Source organism: Bos indicus, chromosome 7 (genome assembly GCF_029378745.1).
Source record: "Bos indicus isolate NIAB-ARS_2022 breed Sahiwal x Tharparkar chromosome 7, NIAB-ARS_B.indTharparkar_mat_pri_1.0, whole genome shotgun sequence".
In the NCBI taxonomy this organism is placed as follows: Eukaryota; Metazoa; Chordata; class Mammalia; order Artiodactyla; family Bovidae; genus Bos; species Bos indicus.
In genome coordinates, this window is record NC_091766.1 from 58314325 (window position 1) to 58331601 (window position 17277).

Consider the following 17277-nt stretch of genomic DNA (forward strand, 5'->3'; position numbering starts at 1 on the left):
CAGGGCAGACGACTCTTCATCTCCCTGCTGGGAAGTATAGGAATTCATGTTTTGTATTTCTTCTGAGAAGTTAAGGTTTGTCTAAAACAAGCACACCCCATGCATTTCATAGGAAGAACGTCAAAGGCAAGCTGGTATGATGAGCCCAAAGAGCAGATGGCCCTCCTTTATCCTGCAAGACTGAGCACTTATACTTCCCCTGAACTCCTGAGAGGTGTAGAATTTGTTGGGTAGATGGAGATTTAGACACACCCTTCCTCTTGTCCTTTTAAGAAAGTTGCTCCCAGTGGAAATTCTAGCTCCCTTGCCCCTGGCACCCTGCCTGCTACCTTACTGCAAACGTAGCATGGATGGTGAGGACTTCAAGAAGACGTCTTGCCCAGCGTTCTCCTACACGAACCACAGTGACTCACGTGCCAATAGCCAAGGTCACCGGCCACGACAGGAAACCCATCCAGAGACCCCAAACCACACATAGTGGGTTGTTACCTCCGTGTTGGACACTTGATACCAGTCCTTGTAGGCCATGTAAACCATGAAGGAGTTCACCCCTGCAAGAGAGGAGGGGAGGGGTAGACAGGAGGACAACGTGGTCATCATCTTGTTGCATCCTATGGTTCCTGCCCTGAGAGCACCACAGGCCCCCACCCTGTGCAGAGTGGACACATCCCATCCTCCAAGAGCACTTCTCTATGTCCTCTACTCTGACAATTCCTATGATGTCATAGCAGTCTGGTCTCTTCTTCTGCACCTCTTTTCTGCCTCCCCCTACACTGTTCCCAGACCAGAGGGTCAACAAGCCTGAACACTGCTCAGGGCAGCATAGTGTTGAGAATCACTGCAGCACACCAGTTGCGTACACTCACTAGGAGTGACGCCACATTCTAACCTCTTGAGCCTCGGTTTCCTTGTCTGTAAAATGGAAAAATAATTTCCATTATTATGAAGCACCATCCTGCTTCATAAGGTGGTTGGAAACTTTAAATGAGATAACACATGCAGAGCTCTTAGCACTGGCATATGTGACCTCCTGGGATCAGTTGATTTTGCTCTTTGTGAATGTCAGCTCTCTACCAGGGCTGGGCAGGGTGTTGGGTCTGAGACAGAACTGAGATCTAGAGCCAGTCCCCAGGGAACTAACAGAACTAATGTGCAAAAATCAAGGTTCAACCTGGGCTTACATGCCTAAGTCATCAGGGTAAAAAGGAAAGAGCCATTTAATTTCTCCCTCCAAATACACTATTCATAGATTATTTTACAGAAATAGGTAGGACTGGGGAATAGAGTCATTCTGAGGAAAGGAGAGTAACTTTGGTCTTCAACCATGAGGGTCACTTCAGCCCACAGTGCTCCAGGCCAAAAGCAGACTATAATCTGAGAACTTCCCCACCCAGAGGAGTGCAACTCAGGGCAGTTTTCCCAACACGACCCTTCTCACAAGCCTCGGTAGTATCAAATCCATTCACTTTTCTACCCTAGTTGAGATGCATGGTGTGGAAGGAGACACAAGAGTGGCAAGAGGTTAACCTCACCCTCTGAATCAGCTAGGACTGGGCAGAGTTTGAGGGTGGGAGAGGGAAGTGGATGGAGAGCTCCTTCCTTGAGAGGTCATTCCTTCCCCTCACCCCAGCACACTGCCTTCCACTGCACTCCTGGCCTTTGCATCCAGACTGCTCGCTGAGAACTGTATTATAAAATTAGCATTTTTTATAATATTAGTATTAGTACCAGTATCATAGTACGAGGACTTAGCACTAAGATGTATTATAATAGGTCTTATACCATTACTGTTACGACAATCTTCTGCATCTTGTGGCATTTATCCTATCTCTCTGCACGGGTCTGCCTCCTTCTGCCCTGGCTATTCAGCAGAGGCCATTCCTCCTGCTCCTGCAGGTCCTCCAGGCCCGCTTAGGATGCCCAGTACAATGCACGTCTGGGTGCACGTACGGGGGCTGGTGCATGTGTGAAACAGCTGACCAGCAGAACACAGAAGAGTGTAAAAAGACAGTGGGAGCCTACATCATGTACTCACGGGGAGGACATGAACACACACACACACACACACATGATTTAAGCTTCTATGAACACATCTTTCTTCCCAGAAATGTCTTAGCCTTTTCTGAGGATGCTCTTGTTGTATAAAAGTAACGTTTGGATATTCGGACTAAAAATGATAGACATTAAAAATTTCTCAGTTTCTAAGCGCATATGTACAAGCTGTGACCTCTCCTGATCTCAGTTTCTCCATCTGTACAATGGGCAGTATTACATGGGGATTCAGAGAATGGACTTTGGGGAGATCTACTGCTTAGTAGCTCTATGATCCTGGGTTACTTATTCTGAACCCCAGGTTCTCCATCTGGATAAGGATTCCTATCTCACGGGGATCCTGTAAGGAATAAGTAGGATGGCATAGAGTGCCTGGTTCACAGAGGTACCACTCCATCTAGTATTCACGCTCAAGGTTCCCTGCAACCTAGTGAGTGGAGAGCATGAGAAAGACAGACAAGGGGGAAGGGAGGAGAGTGTGTCCACACTCACCTTTGTCCTTGATGAGGCCCTGCACCTCCTGCTTGACGCTGTCGTTCCAGTGGGTGATGTCCACATGTAAGGAGTAGTCGCAGCAGCTCTTGCCATCAGCCCACTCCCGCCACTTCTCATAAGCCTCCGTCAGGCTGGACTCCGGCTCAGGCACCACATGGTCAACTGGACAAGAGAAGCCCAACATGGGCGGCTCACCAACACAGCCTTTGGTCCCCTCTGTACAGGTCTGTCCTGTTTGCTTAGCTACAACGGCACAGTCTCTATCTCTTGAGCATAGGGTTAACCTCAGAAAGGGGTCCTGGGTGGTTTCAATGGTGGTTGCTGATGATTCAACCATTACTTAGCTATGTGATCCTGGGCAAATGACTAGCTTCTCTAAACTTTGGTTTTCTCACCCTTCAATGCGGAGTGGGGGACGGGGATACCACTCCCTTCCCTCTAAGTCTGTGAAGAGATTAAATGGGAAAAACATGGAAAGGGCTTCACATGATGCCTGGCACAGAGTAAGTGCTCGATAAATGTTAGCTATCAACTGATGAGCTCCTACTATGTGCCATTATTGCCAGTAACTGGGAGTTACTGCTGGTGATCAAAGTTGGACTCCTTCCCTCTAAGGCCAGAAGGAGGGTCTTTAGAGTTATGTCAGGCCACTGGACAGTGACATTTTCACGCCTACTGCTATAGGAAAGAGCTGGTGTCAGGTAAGTGGACCTGATGCTTAGCCCGCAGATCTTATTTTCATGCAAACTTCTCATCAAAGATATGGTTTCTGGGACTTCCCTGGTGGTCCAGTGGGTTAAGAATCCATCTCTCAATGCAGGGGACACGGGTTTGATTCTTGGTTGGGGAACTAAGATCCCATATGCCATAGAGCAACTAAGCCCGCACATTGCAACAGTGAGCCCACAAGCCACCAGTAGAGTCCATGTGCTGCAAGGAAGGTACCAAATGCCTAACTAAGCTAAATAAACAAATAAATAAAAAGAACGCGGTTTCTCTGAGGCCCAAACCTACTCTTGCAGTACCTGCCATAGTGGACGATGTTTTTAAAAAGAATAACATTTACACCAGTAACACTGGTAAGGGTCAGACAAATGTTACACTTTAATTGCTCCCCATGTCAGTTGAGAGAAAGTGTGAACTGGAACAACTTTCCTAAGAACAATTTCGAAATGTGTTTCCAAAATCCTTGACGTTTTTCATACCTTAAACTCAACACTTATTCCTGTGCCTAAAAATTATCCTTCAGGAGATAAATATCCCTGAACACAAAATCTGGGTCCTCAGGATATTTGCCACTACTCACATATTTATGCAAGTGAAAAGCTGGAAACAAAGTTTTACAATAGAGAAGCTTAGTTAAATACATAAATCATGATACCTTCATAAAATGGATGTCGTAAGTCTGTTTAAAATTCAGTAGAATAAAAATAAATGAATGGAAAGACATCCATGACATATTAACTAGTGAACCTATTTTTCTTAAACAGAAAAACTAATACAGCCAAACTGACACTGAGGTGAGATTTATGTGGTTTTGTGTGTGTGTGTGTGTGTGTGTGTGTGTTTTGCATACTTAGGGTGTTTAATTATCTAGAAAGGACACAGACACTTGTGTGATTCTCACATGCTTTCCTCTCTTTTCATGTGGAGCTCTGACTCTCCTCCTGCTCCCTGCCTAATGCAGAAGCCCAAGCCTAATGCATATGTCTAGGACTCTGAACAGGTCCAGCTCCTCAGCCAGATGGCAGAAAGCCAGGCCAAGATCACTCATTTCCTCAGCCTTCTAGCACAGGCAGCCCAAGTGCACTTATCTGAAAGCAGAGGCCTGGAGCTGTGTTATTGTGTCTGGACCTGCACCAGAGCCTTTGTAGGCAGGCAGCTGCTGAGCACTCGGCTGGCTTCTTTCCCCTGGCTGGACAAAGGCTTCAGGCTCCCAGAAATGCACCTTTTATGGCCCTGATGCCATTTTCCTGGGTTTCTACACCCCTAGCTGAAGCTGAACCCTACTACTGCTCCCGTAGAAAGGAAGCAAAAGACAGTGATTAAGTCTACGACTCAGGCTATTCTGATTTCTTGGGTGGATGTATATTTCTTGGGTGGTAACAGTGCTCTTGCTGACCAAGCTGGGGGCCAGGGCTGGGCTGGGGCCAGTTCACTGGAACTTCTTTGGGACAGGAACGAGTGCCCTGGAATGCTATCTCTTCAGTAATCCAATGGCATGCAACTTCCTAGGTTTCTTTGGAATTGCAAAAGTCACCAGAAAAACAAAGTAAGGGAAACAACTCCCTGGCTTGCCCAATCTTAGAGCTATGAATTGGTCACAATTCAGCACAGACCAAATGACACGAACCACCACTGAAGCCTCCTAAGTTCTCAAGAACCGCCTGACTCACTGTCATTCTCTCTGGGATACTTCTCAGCCGTGTTTGCACTGCTCTGCTCATACCCTCTGCCCCTCCTGCCTCACACCCAAGCGGGAAGTTCTGAGATCACCTTTTGCCCAAGGTCCACAGCTTTTCAAGTCCACTTTCCCCAGAGTCTGGCCCAGAGATGCTAAGTGCTAATTCCCCACCCATGGCATACTCAGCCCCTGCTCTAAGGCAGACAGAGAGTATGCTGCTTTCAAGGTGATGAGCCTCCTGCGTCTCTTTATGCTGTTACATAAAGAGCTGCCAGTGTCCTCTCTATTACCAGCTTTTCTCAGGTCTCGCCAGGCAGAAAGTCTATTCACTGAATTGAGGGTAAGTATATGAGTTACCACCAGAGAGCACTGCGGTTAACACATTAGTTAAACTCACTTCTTAGGACCCCTAGCACGCTTTCCAAGAGTGTGTAAATTTGTGGGACTTACTGATCATGGTGGTGCCCCCCGCTAAGGCAGCCTTGGTCCCTTGGAAGAAGTCATCCACTGTGGTCATGCCTTTGTATGGCATCTGGAAGTGAGTGTGGACATCAATGCCTCCAGGGATCACCATCTTCCCATTGGCCTCGATGGTCTTCACTCCTCCAGGGACGATCAGATTGTCTCCAATTTGCCTGGTGAGATAGGGAAACAACCAGCAATTTAAAAGAAGGACTTCCAAGACAAACATGGTATTATAAGGATTTTAAAAGTTGTAACCTATGTTTATCAAAGTAGTCTTTCCAAGTGATTCACCAGCTTAGCAATCTAGAAACAAATAATAAAACATTTTTTATTATAAGACAATGAATATGTGTTAACCAGCAGGACCTTGTTGTTTTTCTATTTTATACATAGTAGTACGTATCTGTTAACCCCAATTCCTAATTTATCCCTTCCCCTCTTTCCCCTTTGGTAACCATAAGTTTGTTTTCTGTCCATGAGTCAGATTCTGTTCTGTAAATAAGTTCGTTTGAATCATTTTTTAGAGTCCCCATACAAGTGATATCATATGGTACTTGTCTTTCTCTGTCTGACTTACTTCACTTAGTATGATAATCTCTAGCTCCATCCAGAAAGCAATTTTTATAGACATAAAACAATCCAGTATGGTGTTTGGTGAGACCATGTGTCCTGGGTTTGACTGTGGCTGGACTATAGGCTGTGTAATGAATATTTTAATAAATGTTTTTATTGTGTGTGCTTAGTCACTCAGTCGTGTCTAACTCTTTGCAACACCAAGTACTGCAGCACACCAGGCTCCTCTGTCCATGGGGATTCTCCAGGCAAGAATACTGGAGTGGATTGCCATGCCCTCCTCCAGGGGATCTTCTCAACCCAGGGATCACACCCAGGTCTCCCACATTGCAGGCAGATTCTTTACCATCTGAGCCACAAGAAAGCCCAAGAATACTGGAGTGGGTAGCCTATCCCTTCTCTAGGAGATCTTCCGACCCAGCAATCAAACCAGGGCCTCCTGCATTGCAGGTAGATTCTTTACTAGCTGAGCTACCAGGGAACCCCAGTGTTTTTATTTTCATTTAGCTCTTTATTCAAGGGTCAGGAAGAACATTTGCAGAAAGATTGAACAGCTGTAAAATAATGAACTGTTAGAAGAGATTGAAGGAGGTGGTAAAGAATCATTTTAAAGAACAGGTGCATGAACTCTGCTGTCTAAATGGGTTCGTCTGTGCTCCTAATGACAAATGGAATATGTCTAGGGCATTCCCAAGTCCATTCCCACTCCCAAGTCCATCCTTCCCTGATAGCTCATCTATCAATCACAACCAATGGCAGAGGAAGCCAAAGATGCAAATATCTACACCAGCTGCTTCTGTGTGGTCAGCAGCTCAGGAGAAGCTTCAAGCCAAGGAAGTGGACTGTGATCACCTCCACCAGACACAGCTTCACCCAAGAAGCTTCAGAGCATCTCAGGGAGGCAGAGAGGGGCAAACTGGGGTGGGGAGGAAGCCAATGAGCAGGCCAAGTGCACACTATACAAGACATGTGACAAATACAACTACCCTTAGCACAACGTAACCTCATAGACCAAAAACGTGCAGTTCACATCCTTGATATAAACATCCAGTTAATTCCAGGCAGACTCAAGACTCATGAGGATCTACATTATTATGAACCATCTCCTACCTTGCAGACACATGGACCCGCTGCCAGTGGCATGAACACTTTCTGCTTTTGTTTATACCCAGCCAAGAAAGACATTCTCTTGGGGTAGTAAGAAGTCTTCCACTGGTTTGACAAAATGTAAGTTCTACAACTAAAATTAAGCTTTCCGACATCCCTAAGATTTCACCCTTACCACATCACCACTGGGCCATTCCAGAGTTACCACAATTCAAAACACACTGTGGAAAAAATGCAGCCTTGATGGTAATTCCATTCTAGTCCAGATACTGGCAAGTGTTCCCATTTCCCTCCCTCACTGATTCACCTCTGAGGGAATTGAGAACCAAGAGCGGGAAGAGTTGCCTCTTTTGGGGGTGTCTATGTAGGCACGTTTCCACCCATTTTTGACAACTGGTATAATACCTAGTCCCAAAGAGAAATGCTTTCCCCCACTTTTCTCCACTGAGTCAATCAAGGTCATAATAATCCTTGAAGGCTTAGCTTCCATCTCCCCTCCTTGGTCAAGTTTCTACTGACAGCCAGGTATAGTACTGAAGAGTGTGGCTCTGCCCTGCATGTGGGTTTCCCTGGCTTCACAATTGTGGCTCTGCTAATGCTCACTTTATGATTTAGGCCAAGTAACTTAACCTCACCATGTCTCAATTCCTACATTTGTAAGATGTAATTTTAAAAAAGCCTTCTTCATAGGTCTATTGTATAGATTAAATGTTAATTTGTGTTAAGTCCATAGAACCCTGTAAAGCACTTAAAAATTTAATAAATATCAGCTGTTATAAAGTTATAACATTATAACTATAATGTTATAATCTCACACAGTCCTCTTGTTCCTCTGAATCTCATCTACTCTACTAATTTAATGCATGATATTGATATTATTGGGCCTCTCTGGTAGCTCAGTGGTAAGAATCCGCCTGCCAATGCAGGAGATGTGGGTTCCATCCCTGAATTGGGAAGATTCCCTGGAGGAGGAAATGGCAAACCACTCCAGTATCCTTGCCTGGGAAATCCCATGGACAGAGGAGCCTGGTGGGCTACGGTCCATGGGGTCATAAAGAGTTGGATATGACTAGGTGACTGGGGACACACACACACATTGATATTATTGGGTAAAGTCATGTGCTTTGTATGGACAGACATATCATTTCCCCTAAAAGATTGTCAGGTCCCTGGGGGAAGAGAGTTGATTTGGTTTCCAATGACTCTACCATGGCATGTGACACAGTACAGGTCCATGGCCTGAGACAGCTGCTTTGCACACAGCAGGCACTCCATCAACCCTCACAGGCACACAACTCTGTAAAAACTGAAAGGAATTATTTCTGTTTCAAAGTTCTCTGGGTTAAGAAAGTTGCCGAAGATATATCAAATTATAGGATTAGATGAAAATCATGTTTATACACTGTTCTCTCCACCACCAACACACACGTTGGATGGTTAAATTCCTTCTATAATGTCCTTGGCAAGTGGCCTTCCAGTCTATTTTAATAGTGAAAGCAAAGAAGATTCAGTTTATATATTCACCTGTGGTAGTAGATGCCTGAATCACTGCACAAAGGATTCAGGGCCTGTGTTTAAGGGCCAACCACAAAAAGTCCCATGATCAGTTAATGAGCTCTGGAATGAAGAAGCATGAGGCACTGCATTTTTTTTTCTAACTCTGAAAATGTCTAAATGAGGGAACACATTTGCTCCAAAGAGAGCAGACTACACGAATAATTTTTTAGTAAGAGAAAAATATAAAATTAATTGTGGCTTATATCTTGAAGAAAGTATTTTTTACGTCAGTTGACTTGCCTAATAACACCATTTTTCCTACTTCTATTATGAAAATGTATGCAAATCGGAAAAGCCACAAAGTGTGAACATCTTCATTCTTGCATTTGTTCATTCATTCAATGAATTAATATGTTGATCTTTAGCAAGTTACTCTCTCTGTTCCTCTTTCTTCTCTATCCTCCTCTGAAAAAGAGGGTAATAAGAGTACCTACTTCATAGAATTGCTGGCAGATTAAATGAGATGAGACCTGTAAAGCATTTACTCTAATGCCTGGCACACACTGTGATATATACTCAATAAAAGGCAGCTCTTACAAAAGTCTCTATGTATCAAGTACTGGGTTAAGTGCTGTAGATACACTGAAGAACCTAATATGGTGCTTGCCCTCAAGGGGGCCTAATAGTGTCAGAATTGCTATGATTGATAAAAGCATGGGGTATTTTAAAAACTTATCAAGGGACTTCCCTGGTTTTTTGCCTTCCAATGCAGGTGGTGTGGGTTTAATCCGTCATTGGGGAGCTGAGATCCACATGCCTCAGAGCCAAAAAACCAAAACATAAAACAGAAGTAATACCATAACAAATTCAATACAGACTTTTAAAAATGGTCCACATTAAAAAAAAAAAAAATCTTAAAAAAAACTCATCAGAGCTCCTAGATTTAGGGGCTGGTAAGGAATGTCCACCCACAGAAAGTTTTATCTAAGCCAAGTTCTCAAAGATAAGTAAGCGATCTATAACCAGAATCTTAAAGCTAGCCAACGAAGCTGAATAATATAAAAATAAAACTGTATGAGGCCAGGATGGCTCATTTGGTGGGCTGGATACACTAGTTCTAAACTACATCTTATCAGTGTGGGGAAGCAGCCTGCTTTATGTGATGAAAGGCTATGTATAGGTCAAATCCTTTTTAAAAGATCACTGTGTAAGGAAGTTGCACATAAAGGTTATCTGGCTATGCTGCTTTCAGGCATCCAATGGCAAACCATTCTGTAAAGTAATTACATATCCCTGAAGTGTCTACTGGGAAACCTGGCCTGAAACGTTTGTCCTATCTGTGCACTGCCCAACCAAGTCCTTCCTAAGTCAAGGTTCTGTTTAAATGCCCTCTCCACCTCACAACCTTCCTCTGAAGGGATTTCTCCATTCGTGCACTTCTAAATTACTTATTTTTACCTGAATTCCTTTGGTACTTATTGTGGGGCTTCCCTGGTAGCTCAGATAAAGAATCTGCCTGCATGCAGGAGACCTGGGTTCAATCCCTAGGTCAGGAAGAGCCCCTAAAGAAGGGACTAGACCTATTGTACTGGGCCTTCTATTTTTAGGGTACTGTAATTTGTGGAGTTGTTCAACGATCTTAAGGACAATGGTCACATCACCCACTTCTTCACAACACATAGAGCACCCATCAATGCAGCTTGCCCAAAGGGGCCTGTAGCATCATTTGGGTGACTGAACTCAGATTTGTCACCCATTCATGCAATCCAAGTGAACTACGGCTAGTTTAAAATCCAATTTTAAAGGGATTATCCAGACTGAAGGGCTAAATGAAAGATTCATTTTTAAAGAGGAGAAATGAAATACACAGAAGCACTGGTCTACTAAGCAAAAGAAGCAAGTTTCTTTCTGAGTCTCTAGCGAAGAAAGTTCAACAGATAAAGCGAAGGGTCCTATATACATACTTTATTAAGCCATCTTCCATGTAAATATCAGCATAAAAGGATTGATCATCGTTGACGATTCTGCCTCCCTTGATCAGAAGACGGTCGCTCTAGAAAAGAAGGAAAACAGGAGTTATTCTTACAGCTAGATTTCAGAGAAGAGTGGTCTCCCAAGGTTCTCCCAAGTCCTTGTTTCAGAGGTTTAGCAGGAACCACTGTCTTAAGACGCCTGTGAGTTCAGGGCACTCAGTATTTAAGTGGCTGTGTCTCTTGGGGATCCAATCTTTCTTGTTTAACCATAACTCAAATTATTCTTTCACTTCTTTCTTCTGCAACCTATCACAGCCACTTAGAAATGCAGCTACTCTTTATATTATCTTTCTCCAGAAAGCACTAAATAACATTAAGTAGGATAACACTTACCTCGGTGTCTAGCGTCCCGTCTGGTGTTCTGTTGGCACTGAATAGTAAGTCTCGAAAACGGAACTTAGGGTCAGGCACACAATGAAATAGCCTTGAAAAGTCTTTATGACAGGGGGATCATGTTATGTTTAAAATTCGGGAGGCTTATACGTGCACACATATGCACACAAATTGTGGAATGTATAACTCAAGGAGGAGAAATTATGCGGGATTCATATATGAACTCAGTACACACAGTATACTGAGTATACTACGCTCAGTATTTCTCACATTCTCTGAAATATATTTCTTTATTGCTTTTCTTATGAGAAAAGTCTTTTTTAAAAGTCATAACTAAATGAAAGCTGGGTAAGTGATCCAACTGGAAACAAAGCACAGACATTCCAAGGTAATTAACAAAACACAAACATATATTTTATGTCTAAGTCAGGAGAGAAACAGATCACCGTGAGCTTTAGAGATCACAGATTCCATTAAATGAATGGAGCTTAGAGCACAGCGTGAAGGATGGACGTAGTTTGCTGGGTTCATGCGGGAGAAGAGAATTCTTAGGAGCCTGAAAAACAATGGTGGGCTGTAGTTTGTTACGAATTCAACATACAGAGTTCAACTACACCCACCCATCCATCCACTCATCCACTCATCGTTCACACATCCACTCACTCAGCAAACAGGTATCTAACCTTTTTTTATTAAATAGGTGGTAAGGATGTGGCAGGGAATGAGCCACACCAGGTCCCTGGCTTGATGGAACTTAAAGCAGAAGTCCAGCAATAAAGTCACCAGAATAAGTAAAACAATGTCAAATTATGTCAAGCGTCACAAATAAAGGGGAATAGGGCTTTTTTTTGACCACCTTTGCCGTCACCCCGTCCCCATTTTTGGGGCTTCCCAAGTGGTGCCAGTGGTAAAGAACCCACCTGCCACTGCAGGTTAGACCTAAGAGACACCAGTTGGATCCGTGGGTGGGGAAGATTCCCTGGAGAAGCGAATGGTCACCCACTCCAGTATTCTTGGGGAATCTCATGGATAGAGGAGCCTGGCTGGTCACAGTCCATAGGGTCACACAGAGTCAGACACAACTGAAGTGACTTAGCACAGCACGGAACAGGGCTTTTTAAAACAGAGGCTAGGAATGGAGGAGAACTACAGACAGAAAGAACCGTGTGTGCAAAGGCCCTGTGGTGGGAGAAAAGTTGTGTTTCTTTGAAAACCTGAAATAGATCAGTGTGGAGGGAACTCAGGGATCAAGGAGGGACCTGATGAGGACATGAGATGACACTGGTGAGACAGGGCTTTCAAAAGGGACCTAGGCTTTATGGAGAAGGACGCCCCACAAACAGGCTGACTTCTGGCTTCCGAAATCAAAGACTGTGAACAGGGCCAGAAGATGAGAATTGAAGCTAGGGCTCCACTGGGGACGTAGCCAATTATTGCTGTCTCTCCTGCTTCCAAGGTATTGCGTGAGAAGAAGCAATTTCATCATGCTGTACCGTCGGGGGAAGGATTTTTTAAAAAAAGATACACATCAATGAGATGTTGAGAAAAAACTTACATACATGGCAAAGAAAATGCACTAATGAGGTCAAGTACAAACTCCCACCACACACCGTCTCCAAGCCCCTAGTGAGCTGCCCTCTGTCAGCACGTCCACCCTCGTTTCTTTCACGTGTTTTACCAATGTGTGTGTGTGTGTGTGTGTGTGTGTGTTAGTCACTCAGTCATGTCCAGCTCTTTGTGACCCCATGGATTGTACCCTGCCAGGCTCCGGGGTTCTCTAGGCAAGAATACTGGAGTGGGTTCCCATGCCCTCCTCCCGGGGATCTTCCTGCCCCAGGGATCAAACCCTCATCTCTGGTGCCCCCCAAATTGGCAGGCAGATTCTTTACCACCAGCTCTACACATATGGTGGCAAATCAAAGAATGTACAGTTCTTGACACCTATGGCTCTCTGGCCACTAAGCCTTTGCAGAGCCATTCTCTCTGCCATCTCCTGTGGTCACCTGCCATTGATAACCATCCTCTCTTTTGTTAAGCCTCAAAGGGTTTTTACCCCAGGATGTATTACCTGACTTTCCAGCAAATTTTAGGTGTTCCCACTGTAGCTGAAACAATGATATTATTCCACAAGAATTGGTTTACTGTTTAATGGTCTCCTGGCTACACCACAGGCTCCTGTGGGCTTAGAACTATGTGTCTTTTGATCTTTTTAGCTCATTTCCTGAGGCCCATCTCTTGTTGTTCAGTCACTAAGTCGTGTCTGACTCTTTATGACCCTATCTTAGACAGCTGGGACCCGTCTTAGACAGCTGTTAAACGCTGGTCAAATAAATGGATGAAGGGTGGGACATAGGAGGGTGTATTATATCAGAAGAATAGAAAGGCCATCTGAGTCAGAAAATTATGTGAAATGGTCAGAAAATTGTGCTTTTAAGGAAAAACATTTTAATTGAAGGCTATTGTTATCTAAAATAACAGTAATTGCAAAATTATACGAGACACTCCTACGACTGTGCTTCCCAAACGAGGGTGCACATTATAAAAATATAGATTTCCAGGTCCTGCTCTGGGCCAACAAATCTGTATTTGATAAGCTCTATAAAAGGCTCTTAGGCAGCCATCAGCCAGCCCAGTACCAAGTCACACCCCAGACACAGTTTGTGTGTCTGTGAAGGTGACAGAAGCTTCTCCAGCAGGAGCTTCACACCAACAATAATCTTGGTAACTTTAAGAGTTCCCTCTAACAGCTCAGTGCTTTTCTGATATTCTTTATCTTTCTAGCAAAGAGCTGAAATAAGCTGGTTGGGGGAAAGGAGCCAGCTACTCTGCCTGAACTAAGCCCTGTCATGAAATATGACCATCTTCTCCTGCCTGGGGACATCCAGTCCTGAGCCACTGGGGATCATCACTTCTTTCAATAAGCATCAAATCTCAACAAGAGGGTAAAAGCTATCCCAGGCACCTTGTACATCAGAGGGATAAGAAGAGGTGACTCAAGTGGAATTAATATCACTGAGATGGCATCATTCAAAACTGTTCAAATGCTATTGAAATAATTTTGACCCAATCATCAAAAATCTAAATGAGCACAAAGATGAAGTGGGGGCCTTGCACAGGTTTCAGATATGGGGATAATAAAACCCCTGCTCTATTTAGTACAGTATTATTATTTGTTTTTTATCATGGAGAGCAGAAGTATCAAAACCACAACTCACAGAGCTCAAGCAAATGCTGTTCCTGGGGTCCTCAGCTTGTCCCCCAAACTTTTATTAAAGTGGTTAATGCATGCGTGAGTGTGTGCTAAGTCACTTCAGTTGTGTCTGACTCTATGTGACCCTATGGACTGTAGCCCACCAGGCTCCTCTGTCCATGGGGTTCTCCAGGCAAGAATACTGGAGTGGGTTGCCAAACCCTCCTCCAGGGGATCTTCCTGATCTAGGGATCGAACCTGCATCTTTTATGTCTCCTGCATTGGTAGGCGTGAGCCAACCAATGTTTCTCATGCATTAACACCTATAACGAATGATGGCACTTCCTGAGCACATGGGAATAACCTGAGGGGGTTTGGAACCCAATATGAAGCTAATTAGAGACTGAACCACCAAGGACCGTGGCTGCCTCAGGCGCTGCACGGCCACCAGGACTCAATGCAGCCCACTCTTATAGCCCAGCCAGGTTCCAGGTGTGCCAGCCACCAAGCTTGGGCTCCGCGGGGTTCTCCCAGTACTGGGAGAATCAGGCCGACTACCTAACCAGGACTGTGATCTTGAGTTAGGACGTAACCTCTCAGCACCCCAGTTTTATTAGCTCACAGTGGTAGTATTAATAACACCAGGCTCACCTCACAGGGTGGCGGCCAGAATGCAATAAGGGGGATGAAGGGGAAAAAGTATGTGTGTGTACATGTATATATAAAATATCTAACATGCTAACACGTAGTAAATACCTATAAATACTAGTTCCGTTTATTCTACTCATTATTTACAGTACTTTAAATTTTAGTAAAATGCTTTGAATTAAGAAACTTACGGGGGAGGGACTATTGTTCCCATTTTCTAAATGGAAGATCTACACAGAGAGATGACTTTATCCAAGTGACAGAGTTGATTAGTTGCAGCTGGAAGCAAATCCAGGTCTTCCATCTCTTGGCTCCTGACTGCTTTCCACCTGAGGCTACTGCACCAATAATCCGTAAACCTTATGCCAGGTGGCTCTTTCTGATACTGAATATGACAAGTCCAGTGCAGGAATGCTTTCTTTGTGGTAGGAAACTTCAGGAATCCAATCACTTGTAAACCACTCCTTGTAAAGTCAGTGCATCAGACCTGCTCCTTATGGCCTAATGGTGTTTGTGTGTTTTTCAAAAAAATTTTTGGTGTATAGTTGCTTTACAATGTTGTATTAGTTTCCACTCTACAGCAAAGTAAATCAACCATACATATACATATATCCTCTCTTTTTTGGATTTTATTCCATTCAGGTTACCACAGGGCATTGAGTAGAGTTCCCTGGGCTATATAGTAGGTTCTCATTAGTCACCTATGTTATGTACTGTGCTTAGTCGCTCAGTAGTATCCAGCTTTTTGCGACCCCATGGACTGTAGCCTGCCAGGCTCCTCTGTCCATGGGATTCTCCAGGCAAGAATACTGGAGTGGGTTGCCATGCCCTTCTCCGGGGGATCTTCCAACCCAGGGATCGAACCCAGGTCTCCCACACTGCAGGCAGATTCTTTACTGTCTAAGCCACCAGGGAAGCCCAAGAATACTGGAATGGGTAGCCTATCCCTTCTCCAGGGGAACTTCTCAACCCAGGAATCAAACTGTGGGCTCCTGCATTGCAGGCAGATTCTTTACCAGCTGAGCTACCAGGGAAGCCATTATCTATATGATTATACACAGTATCAATAGTGTGTATATGTCAATCCCAATCTCCCAATTAATGCATTTTACAGAGAGACCTGATTTACTATCCAGGATAGCAGAGGCCCTTGACATTTGATAAAGTCCAACTTTTTTTTTCCTTCACTAGAGTATGATAATGATCAGAGAAATCAACTATAAAAAATTAAGAGTTTGTGAGAAAATGGGAGAGAAGAGAGACAGAGAGAAAAAAGAAGAAGGAAAGGAGTGAGAAAAGACAGAGGTGCAGAGGGAGGAAGGGGGAGAAAGAAAACCCACAAGCAAATGCTGTTAACAATGGCTATGATTCCAACTAGACTAGCGAATGCAAGGACAGAATCTTGAACTCAAGCTGGCTGGGGATGCCGGCTCCCATTTCAGTATTCCTCACCTAGTATTCAACTTGAAGGACTTAAATTACCACCTCCATCTGAACTAATATGAATATGTTTCCCAGAGAAACCAGAGCCCTCCATGGATTTCTTCCCAGGCAATAAAGTCAGCCCCGGGACAGTACTCAGGACACATCTGTTCTCTGCTCTGCAGACATTCCAGCAGCTCAGAACAAAAACTCTAATCCGAGGAAGGACAAAAAAAGAAAGAGGATATAAACTGGAGATGGAATCTTCTACAGTCAAATCTTTTATTACCTGTGTTCAAATCACAAAGCACAGACTCCGACCCTCAGTGGGGACTCAAGATCCTTTTAAGTCCAGATGAAGGCACAGGTGGTTATTTAAAATAAAATCCCATCTGTATAATTAGATTTGACTCCCTAAAAACACTCCCATTCTTAAGAATAAACAAGATGGATAGACTACACAGATGAAATCTTGTTGCTTTTCTTTCCTAAAGCAGCATCATTTAAAGAAGACGGAGTAAAGGCTTTCTAAGACAGTCCTGGTTGACTCACTGTGGGATTCAGAAAAAGGTACTGACAAGGCTCCCAGGAGAGCAGCCTTCTCAACCCATCTCTGCTGTTGAATATGCAACCTTGGGTGAGGAGTTTGACTTCTCAAAGAAACACTACCTGTGTTTGGATGAGTGACTTCACCTCTCTAGGCTTCAGTTACCTCATCTGTGAAATGGGGGACAATGATCACTTTCTCTGAGGGTGCTGGTTAGGATGATGGTGAGTCTCTGCTTGGGAATGTATGGATCTTAGTACATCGGAGTTACTATTATGGTTATTCTTTCTTCCAATCATAATGGCTGCCGTACAATGCCCCTCTCACAAACACTCTAGAAGAACTGAACCAACACTCTGTTCATCAAAATCTAACAGGCCTTTCCATAAAGGGAATTCCAGAGACGCCAGTCCCCAGCCAACCCCCAGCAACTGTTCTCAGCTCCTGCCACCAGCAGCCAAGGTCAGCCAAAACTTCTCTGTTTACACCCACCCGCAAAGGGCAGGTTCCC

The 17277-nt window shown here is 44.2% G+C and overlaps 1 protein-coding gene across 3 annotated transcripts in view; it reads right to left on the reverse strand.

The window, feature by feature from the left end:
- Positions 1–17277, reverse strand: part of DPYSL3 (dihydropyrimidinase like 3) — a 115642-nt gene that overhangs the window by 28097 nt on the left and 70268 nt on the right. For all 3 annotated transcript variants that reach the window (XM_070793772.1, XM_070793773.1, XM_070793774.1), the window contains exons 2-5: positions 10558–10646; positions 5402–5586; positions 2545–2709; positions 490–551 (exon numbers count right to left, since the gene is read on the reverse strand). In XM_070793772.1, the coding sequence (XP_070649873.1) occupies positions 490–551; positions 2545–2709; positions 5402–5586; positions 10558–10646 (501 nt within the window). The remainder of the gene's footprint in view (positions 1–489; positions 552–2544; positions 2710–5401; positions 5587–10557; positions 10647–17277) is intronic.